At 52.4% G+C, this 10,346-nt stretch overlaps 1 protein-coding gene across 3 annotated transcripts in view; it reads right to left on the bottom strand.

The window, feature by feature from the left end:
* NRXN2 (neurexin 2) overlaps positions 1-4,942 on the bottom strand; it is a 162,205-nt gene extending 157,263 nt beyond the window's left edge. For all 3 annotated transcript variants that reach the window (XM_069066260.1, XM_069066259.1, XM_069066258.1), the window contains exon 1: positions 4,133-4,942. In XM_069066260.1, coding sequence (XP_068922361.1) covers positions 4,133-4,925 — 793 coding nt within the window. In that variant the 5' untranslated portion in view covers positions 4,926-4,942. The remainder of the gene's footprint in view (positions 1-4,132) is intronic.
* Positions 4,943-10,346: the final 5,404 nt, after the last annotated feature.

The raw sequence follows: 10,346 nt of genomic DNA on the forward strand, positions 1-10,346 counted from the left end.
GATGGATGGATGGATGGATGGATGGATGGATGGATGGATGGATGGATGGATGGATGGATGGATGGATGGATGGATGGATGGATGAATGAATGAATGAATGAATGAATTTTTAAAATCACTTATTAAGTGGCTACTATGTGCCAAACACTGTGCTAAGTGACAGAAATATAAATAGAAAAAAATCTTACATTCCTTGCTCTTAGGAAGCTCACACTTTAATTGAGGGAGAAAATGCATAAAAGAAAATTTAGCTGCAGAGCAGATGGAAACTGAGAGGCAGAGACAGAGAAAAAGGCAGAGACAGAGAAGACATAGAGGCAGAAACAGAGACAGAGACAGAGAGATCCCGAACAGATCTGCACACTGGCCCATACTAGACTAGACACATATACACACCTTCCCTCCTCTACTGATCTTCAGTACCCATTGTAATGTGGTGTTGTAGTAGAATGAAAATTGACTTTGGAGATCAAGGTGCATGGTTCAAAGCCCACCTGCACCACTTACTACTTGTATGACATTCACTGAGTCCTGTCTCCCTGGATCTCAGTTTTCTTGTCTGTATAATGGGGGGCTGGACTAGATGACCTCTGCAGATCACTGCAATTCTAGATAGATGACTCTCTGATCATTAGAGCAGAAAGTAGGCCCCATTTCTATTTAGTTGCTTTAATTTTTACAAACACAACACTCAGAACCACTCTGTGATGTGACCATAAATGTCTCCCTACAAGGTGGCACAATAACCCAACTGTACAGACCCTCTGAGATGGAAGGGGTCTTAGACCTCATTGGATCTTGCCACTCAACCTATGATAGAACACACACACTTACATTCACACACTCACACACACACACACACACACACACATGTAATTCTCCCCCATTCTAATCTACTTGTGTTTTCTACACATAAACGCTCACCTCTTCAATCAATAACAACCACACAGACACACAACATCCCAGACAGGAAGTCACCAGCCCCAGAGAGAGGGTTTGAATCCCAGCCTGACAATTAACAGTCATTGTGACCTTCAGCAGTCCTTTCCCCCTCTGGTCTTAGTTTCCTCATCTTTAAAAGAAAGGGATTGGAGGCGATGATCTCTATGCTTTGTTCCTTCTCTAAACCATAAGTCTTCGAACTCTACCTAGTGAGGGACAAATCACTAGAAGTCTTTGCCTGTGCTTGACAGCTCCCTTTGGGGGCAAATGCTTCCTCTCTTAGAGGGACCTACTTCCTCCATTACAGAGAGGAACTTAAGAAAGTTTGGATCTCTACTCAAGACCATGCATGAGTATTAACTCCTCAGGGTCTCCATTCCCCATCACAGGTTCCCCTTCTTCCACTCCAGAAGGATGGATAGAACTTTGAACTGGGCATTGGGACATTGGGTTCCAGTCTCAGCTCTGATATTTACCAGCTTTGTAACCTGAGAAGAGATCCCTTCCCCTCCCTGGGCTACAGTTTCCTCATCTGCAAGAGAAGGTGGTTGGACTAAAGGCTTCTGATCTCTCTTCTAGTTGTGAAGTCTGTATTCCAGAGGGGGTTTTTGTTAAGGGCCCCCTGGCGCCACAACTCACAAAGGCATCTGGCTCCATGGAGTATCTATGGCTTGGTGAGTCACTCAAATGGAGTTCAGATTCCTCACCCAGTAAATGGACAGCAAAGTTCAGGATTGACCCTAGCACCAGGGCAGAGGGCAGATTTGAGCAACTGGGAAGCAGGCTGATCTACTTAGAAGGGATAATTCACATGGGTGTACACACACATGCATACACACACACACATAATTCTCCCCCATTCTAATCTACTTGGGTTTTTTCTACACATAAACCCACACCTCTTCAATCAATAACAACCACACATACACACACACACAGCCAGACTCCTGGGTGTGCACACACACACAATTTCACAGTTTACAGAACACCTGAACTCCTGGGAGGAAAGGTGTGAAGGTGTCAGATTAACTTAATATACACAGTCCTTGTATCTCCTACATCACAACCAAATACACACACAGCCGCCTTGCCAGTTCTTCAGACACCCCACCCCCCACCTCCACAACTACATACGGCTACACATAATCAGCCAGAGCCCTTAGCTTACACACACAACACAGACCCAGGGCTATGTTTGCAGACACACACCACCACCCACGGCCCTCTGTATGCACACAGCTACTGAGGTGGCCCAGCTCCACACACTCATCTCTCTTCAACAATGCAGGTGCACACTTATACAGCTATGGAAACAAACAACTAAGCCAGAGGCCCCTCCCCAAGAAAAGACACCTCTTTAGCACTTCCACAGTCACATACATACATGTACCAGGAGTTCCACCAGGGGCACGAGTGGGTTCCACTCAGATCGGTATGCCCAGGAGGGCACACACACACACATCTCTGCCCTCACACCTGCTATGTAACAGCTGCCACTGAGAACAAAGGAGAAAGAAGCTGACTAAGGGCCCTTCTTAAACAGGTGGAGGAGGGTCACTTCCCTGCCCCCCCCTTCTAGAGGATAAACATGGTCCCCCCAACCTAATCTACCTTTGGCAGTACCCAGTGAGCAAAACCTAGCTGAGTTCAAACCACTCCCTCCTTCCCCAAAATGCCCACTCCCTAAAAAGTACACTTATTGCAGAAGAGACTAAACCAAGCTGGGTAGCTGCCTTTCTTACCTTCACTCTCACCCTTACTCCAGGAATTCATCTGCCCACCAGGCAACAACACCTTAGTCCTCTAACTAACATACAATCTGAAGCCTCTAAATTCACTTCCTGGCCAGACTTCCCACCTAACCCCTTTCCCCAAAAATCTACCAGCTCTCACAAAAAGGGCTTATCTTCTGCAAAACTATAATGCTCCCTGCCAACCCTAAGACACTCCCAGACTTTCTCCAATATTGTCCAATCCCACAGCATCAGGCTTAGGACAGTCACCAATACTCAGCCTCAATCACATAGACTGACTTGCACACACTCACTCATTTTGCACCCCCTTTACACCAACCTGCTAAGGAGACTGAGGCTTAAATTGAGGAATCGTCTTGCCTGTCTCATAATTTCTCCTTTGTACACATACTCACACTCAGACACACATATATATGCACACACTTACTTGCACATATCTCCCACTACAAGAATACATTTTTCAATCATCAGTCCTGAAAGGTACTTTGTAAAAGGTATTGACCAAGGAGATCCCCACCCAACCTCCCAGAGTTCAAATGGAGAAAGACCTGTGAGTGCCTGAAGGAGGAAGAGAATCAGGAGCAAATGGAAGAGGGAGTATATGGCTTGGACAAGCCGGAGGCAAAAAGAAAGGGGACTGTATGCCCGTTCTTCACACAAACCCAGTGATGGGTTGGGCCAGGGCTGGAAGGGGAGGAAGGTCACAAGAGGCTGGGGGTTCTGAAAGAAGAAACATTGGGGAGGGTATGTTCTTGGCCCATGGAAGCCAAGAGCAAAGGGGTCACTTCTGGGAGCCACAGATTCCAAGTAGGAAGCTCCTGGGTTGGGGCTTGGGTGCAATGAGGAGACCTGAAAGGTCTAAAAGGAACAAAAAGTGGGAAAGCAGGTGGCCTAAGTCCTGGGCAGTGGAAGAGGACATACTCCCACTGGCCAGCTTCTTCCCTCCCTCATGAGAGGCAGGGATCAGTGGAGCAGGAGTTGGAGAAATGGCATGAGGTTCAGGTGATGAGGGGAAGAGAAAAAAAAAGAAGGGAGAGTGAGAAGCAGGAAAGGGACGCTACTAGCACCCATCCACTTAAAGATGTGATAAGCAGCTGCCAGGGGTAGGAGCTGGGAGAGAGAAGGGGCCTGGGAGCTGGGCCCAGGAGTGAGGGAGAAGGGGTTTGGCGAGGAGGGGTGTTCTTGTAGGAGCACAAAGGATACATTGTGATCAGGGCAAGTCTGGCTCTGGGCTCTGTAGAGAGGGTACCCTAAAGCCTATTACATAAAGACTGGGAATGGCTGAGCCGGGTCTGAAGGGAGGAAAGGCCTCGAAGGGGATAGAGGGTGACTGGCCTTGGGGAGAAGGGGGCTGGGGGCTGGGCCTAGAGAGTAGGAGATAAGGAAAGGGTATGTGCCCCCCGCCCCTGCCCAAGCCCCGGGTAGCCCTGCCTCACCTTCGCTGCAGAACCTGCCGCCGAAGCCCGTGTGGCTGCAGTCGCAGCCCACCTCGCCCGGGGCGAGCACGGTACACAAGCCGCCGTTGGCGCACGGATTTCGGGCAGCGCAGAGCGGGTCGGCGGCTCCCCCGCGGAGGCCCTGGCTGCTCAGCAGGGCGGGAGGCCGCTCTCCCAACTTTAGGTTGGCCAGGAGCCCGCGGAAGGGCGGCTCGTACTTGACCGTGCTGAGCGTGAGCGCTGACAGCCGCACGTCGGGAGGGATGCCACCCACGAACAGGTCGCTGGCCACCTCCATGTGGCGCCGCTTGGAGCGCACCTCGGCGGCGCGAGCTTCTCCGTCCACGGCCAGAGCGGTGCGCCGCGCGTCTCGGGTCAGCAGCACCATGTGCCAGCGGTCATCGGCCACTGGCGTGTCCAGATGCAGCGTGGCGGGCTCGGCGCACGACAGGGCGAAGCGCAACCGCAGGCGCCCGTCCACTAGCAGCAGCTCCAGGAAGTCGCAGTTGCCACCGTCGTCCAGGTAGAGCAGCAGGGCTCGAGTGGCGTTGGTGCGCAGGCTGAAACTAAGCTCGCCGGTGCTCGCCGCGCCCGCCCAGCGCCCGTAGCGCGCCCACTGGCCAGGGCCGCCGCCAAACTCCAGGCCCGCTGCGCCCTGGGCCAGGGCAAGCGTCAGCACCAAGGCCAGCGCCAGCGCTCCGGGAGGCCCCAGGCGGGGACCCCGCCTCAGCAGCCTTCGCCTGAGCGCCAGCACCAGGGCCAGCGCCCGCGCCCCGGGCGCCCGGCTCACCATGGAGGCTCTGGCTCTGGGCCGCGCCCCCTGCCTAGGCCCCGGAGGCCCAGCCCCGCCCCTCCCCGCCCAGCTCTAAGGCTTCACAGTCGAAGGTGCATGGGGCCAGAATGGGGGGGCGGCCTCCCCCGGGCGTCCTCCAGCGCCCTCGGGCTCCTGCCCGAAGGTTCACTGCACCATAGCCCCGGCCCCCCGGAGTGGGGGGGCAGGGAAGAAGAAAACTAGGTGGTGGCGGTGGTTGCTGGGGGCCTCCCCCGCCGGACTCCAGGGAAAGGGACCTCTGTCCTCAGGCTTGCTGGGGGTGGGGGTGGGGGCCGGTGCCTGGGCCTGCGAGAAAACAGATGGGAAGAGAGTGTTAACCGTGTAGCCCAAGGCTGGAACACCTCAATGTTTAAGCTCTGGACCTAAAAGAGAGATTGACAGTTCCCACTCTAGCTTTATTTACCCTTCGGTATTTGGGGCGATCCTGGTCCCCAGTTTGAGGAGAGTTGCCATAGGAACAGATGAGGAGATGGACACCCAGAGACCAGGTTATCAAACAAGGAACACTGATTTGGAAAAGGAAACACAGACTCTCAAACAAGGAGAAGATAGGGAGCCGGAGTGGATTATGGGGAAAGGGCACCAATCACCCAGTCTGAAGAAGACGGATCCATGGTGATGTGAACCCAGCAAAGGAGTGGGAAGGAAGACATACACTTAACAGTCAGTCTGGTGAGAGACCCATGCTGGAGAATGGAGAGGCACCAGTTGGGTAATCTGGAGAGACAGACGCGACCACCCCCAACAACTTGGGAAGAACCCTAATAATTCCAAGAACAAGGAAGGAAGGACACTCAGTCTGGGGGAGCCAGAGGTGAAACAAGGAGAGTGACAAAGGCAGAGGACCCATGAAAACAGCCTGGAGAAACCCAGAAAGGAAGAGGGACAAGAGATACCCAGATGGTCCCAGGATTGGTGAGGGGAGAGGACACAGGGAGAGGAGAGCCTGAGTGGAGAAAACAGACATGGGGACATGAGCAACCAGAACTAGACAACAGAAAAGAAACACCCAAGACAGTCTGGGGGCAGGACAGGGGATAGAGGGCAGACACGGGGAATTGTGGGGTATTTGGGATGAGAGTAAGACCAAGGCAGCCAGAAGCCCAACCCAAGGATAGAGGGGGATACATTAGAGGTCACTGAGGCCCACTCAGCTCTCAAGGACTTGACCCTCCAGGCTACAATCCCCACAGGACCCAGCGAGTAGTAGTACTAAGGTAGAGGAAGATAATCCTTAAATAACCTGGGAAGCAGCTGATGGGGGAACAGGACACGCAGAGGCACTATCAGCTCAGGTTCACGGGGCTGCACCCCATGCCGCTCCTCTACTTTTCCTGACATCACAGCCTGCCAGTCACCCCTGCCCCCAACCACCAGCTCTCATCAGCCCCTGATGCTGGATAATGAAGCCACTAAATAATTCATTGGGATTAATTAAATGCCAATTCGTCAATGGTCTCGACGGGTAACTGGGGCCAGGAAAAGGGGAAGGGAAGCAAATGAGAACCCAAGCATCCAGCTCCCCAACCTGGGGAGGGCCCCAGGCTCCCCCTCCCCCCAGCCTCCCAAGAGCTAGGAGCATTCTAACTCCAGGGTTCCAGCCCTCCCGCCAGCCCTTTTCCCCTCCCCAGCCACACTCAAGCTCCTCAGATAGACATCCACCCTCCCACTCCCATTTCCTAGTCCCAAGGTTCCACCCCCTCCAGGAACCCAACTTGGAGGGAATCTTTAGCACCCTCTCCCTCTGGGGTCTGGGCTGACCCCTATGGCATCAGCTTCCCCCCATTTGACTCTCCCAGTCCCCCCAGCACCGGGGGAGCCACCAACCATTAGGCAAGTAGGTTCATTTACATAAAATTGCCTTTCTGAAATGATTACCCTTGTAACGGGCTGTCAGAGAGCAATTTATACCCCGAGCACCGCCAGGGAGGGGAATTTGCATCTCGTTAAACTCCTGAGTCGTAATTATTTATATCCAACAACCCTCCTGAATATTGCATCGATTTTATTTTGGGGAGGGAGGGAGGAAGGAAGAGGAGAGACTCAGGGAGGAGACAGAGATTGGGGAGAGAGGAGGGGAGAGGGAGGAGGGGCACGGAATTAGAGAAAGCAGGCTGGAAGGAGGGAGAAGGAAAGAGCAAAGGGGAGATGGACAGAGAACACAAAGGGAGACAAAGAGAGAAAATCTAAAAGGAAGTAGCTGTAGGTGAGAGCTGATGTGAGAAGAGATGATGGAGGAAAGAAGCCAATGGGGAAGGGAGAGAGAGGTAAGTGAAAGAGAAGAGAGAGGTAGAGTGGAGAGGAGAATGGGGCAACCAGTGGTCAGTATAGGGAGAGAGCAATAGCATGAGGCATCCAGGAAGACGTGGACAAGGGCATGGTGACATGGTAAAAGAATATGGAGAGAGGGAGAAAAATGAGAGAGGCAGAAATCAGAAGTGGGAGGAGAGTGATGGAAATGGAAAGAAAGGGCCGGGGACAGGGAATCTAGAGCTGGGAGGGACCACAGTGGGTCAACTCCTTTCATTTTACAGAGGCTCAGAAGGGGACATGATGGTTAAAATGGGGTGGATAGAAAGCAGGAGAGAGATTCGAGCCCAGGGCTGCTGCCTTCAAATGCAGTGTTACTTTCCCCTATTCCTCTCCCCAATGCCCCTAGAGATGGAAGAGAGAGAAAAGGAAGTAAAGAAGGGAGGAGGACAAGAGAACCGGAAAGCATGAGGAAGGTAAAGAAGAGAAATGAGGTGGTCTTCTACACTTACTCCTTGGGTAAATGGAAACCAAAAAATGGCCCAGGGCCACCCCTCAGCCAGGTTCCCCATTGAGCCTTTCACCCTCCCAGTTGGGATTCCCTGGGACCCAGCCCCATCACAGAACCCAGGTCTCCTGAGCTTAGGCATGCCTTTTCCCTCAGACCCTTCTCTGGCTGGCCTTCCTCCATTTTATCCCTTTCTTCTCCCCCCTCTTTTCTTCATCCCCCTCCATCTGCCTCCCTCTCTTCTTCCTCTCTCCTTCATCCTCCTCCACTCTTCTTTCTGCCCCTTTTTTATCTTTATCCTTGTCTCCCTTCTTCCTCCTCTCCTTCATCTCTCCTCATCTTCCCTCCTCTTCATCATCTTTCTCCTCCTACATCCCCAAGGGGCCACCAGGACCTAAGCCTCCAAGCCCCCACTCCCCCAGACGGCTGGCAAGGGGCTATATATAGCCACTTCGTTTTTCGCCTCCTCATTGGGTAATGGGGGATAATTAACATGCTCAGGCTAATTAGCCAATCAAATTAAATGCAGCACCTGCTCCCAAGCTGATTGATGCCCTTCCCTGCCCCCCACTTCAGGGAAGGGGGAAGGGTGTCTCTAGGGAGGGGGAGGAGAATATAAGGTAGAATCTAGGAAAGAAGAAAAGTACCCCTCCCCATACTGGCAGGGGGCTGGGAATACAGTAGGTGCTTAGCAGTAAGACCTCAAAGCCACCCACTTCTCCTGTCCTTCATCTTTCTTGCCTTCTGTTTCTCTGGGGAGAGGAAGAGGGGAATAAGCATTCATAGAGGAACTACTATATGCCAGGCACTGGGCTAAGGCCTTTACAATTAATTATTATCTCATTTGATCCACACAACAACCCTGCAAGGTAAGTGGCATCATTAGTCCCGATTCACAGTTGAGGAAACTGAGTCATACAGAAGTTAAGTACTTGCCCAGGGTCATACAGTTAGTAAGTGCCTTAATCTGGATTTGAACTCAGGACTCCCTGCACACCGCCACCAGCTGCTTCTCTGGGTCTCAGTCTGTCTGCTTCCCTCCACCCCCACCACACCTGACATCCTCCTCTCTGGACTCTATTTTAGGGAGGGAATTAATTAGCTATTGATTTCTGCTGGCTGAGGGAATGGGATTTCATGTTGCTGTCCACATGCCCCAGCTTAGTGAGGGGTTGTCGGGGAGGGGGAGGGCTGGACAGGACAAGAGGGCCCACTCAGCATGAGTGTCATCAGCAGGCTTTCTCAGACCTCTCTCTGTCACACACACACACACACACACACACACACACACACACACAGCATATTCCAACACTTGTGCTAACAGTCCCTGTACAGAGCTGGGGCTTTGCCCTAGAACAGACCATGACAACCTCGGGCCAAGAATAGGGATATGAGCAGAGGAGGGGCCACAAGCTGGACAGCAGGATTCTGGTCCCAGTGCAGATAGAAGGGAAGGGACCAAAAGTTTGCAGTCTATGGACCGAGGTAGAGAACCCACACCTGTGTTCTGGAAATGCCAAACTATTCAAGGCTCCTCTAGCACAACAGATGGCAATGTGGAGGTCAAAATATTTTGGGTAAGTCATTCCCTTTCTCTGGGCTTTATTTTCCATCTAAAAACTGAGGGGAGTCAGGCTGAAAGCTGATATTCCACATTCTATGGTTCTCCTCCCATTCTGTTGTTCAGTATTCTAAGGACCCTCCCAGTTCGAACTCTAACCATAATTCCGTATTTGAAGAACCCTCCAAGTTCTGCCATTCTGCATTCTGAGCCCTCCCCAGTTCTGACATTCTGTGTTCCAAGTTCTCCTTCCAGTTCTAATGCTCTGAATTCCAAGGTTCCTCCCAGCTCTGACATTTCCCACTCTAAAAGTCCTACTTCTGACATGCTAGGTTTTAAAGCGCCTCTCAGCTTTGACATTCTCTGCTTCAGTGTCCAACATCCCTACAAGTGCTGACAATTTCTACTCCTTGTGAGAGTAAGGAACACTGGGCTACACGTCGCTCCCATCTCCAGTGGGAATGGGTTGAGACCCCAGATTCCCTTGTGGGGGAGGGATCTGGAGGACTGGAACTAACCCATCATTCTGTACTCCAGGTCCCGCCTCCAATGCTAGGCATGCGGTTATGGGCATCAGACTGATGGGGGCATCAGACTGATGGGGGTGCCTGTGTGCCTACGGAGGGGGAAGCAGCCCAGCTTGAGTGAAGAAGGTGTGACTCGGCAGGTCTGTTCGTGCACACACACATAGGTCAGGCGTGCCTGCACGCTGAAAGGGCTGTTTTCCATGTATGATTGTGAAGGACAGAGCCTGGATGAGAGGAAGCAGCAGTGTCTTGTTCCCTACATGCAGCCCATCGGGGCTTGCTTCCCACACACTGGACAGGCTGAACCCAGTGCCCAGGAGGGATAGGGAAAAAGAAGTGAAGCCTCTAAACCTTTTCATTTCTGAGGTCCCTAACCTGGAAGCCCATGAGCCAAGCAGATACCTCCCCAGGAGGAAAGCGAGCCAGCGGCAGCAGTGTGAGCACCTGGGCTCTCTCTATCGTGCCCACTGGAGATTATGCTGAAGAGTCAGAAGCCACCCCCGGCTTCTTTGCAGCTCATCTTCCTAGCACCTGCT

This window comes from Petaurus breviceps, unplaced genomic scaffold (genome assembly GCF_028583685.1).
Source record: "Petaurus breviceps papuanus isolate PSGF00001 unplaced genomic scaffold, PetGlider_PUasm1.0 90721, whole genome shotgun sequence".
NCBI lineage: Eukaryota > Metazoa > Chordata > Mammalia > Diprotodontia > Petauridae > Petaurus > Petaurus breviceps.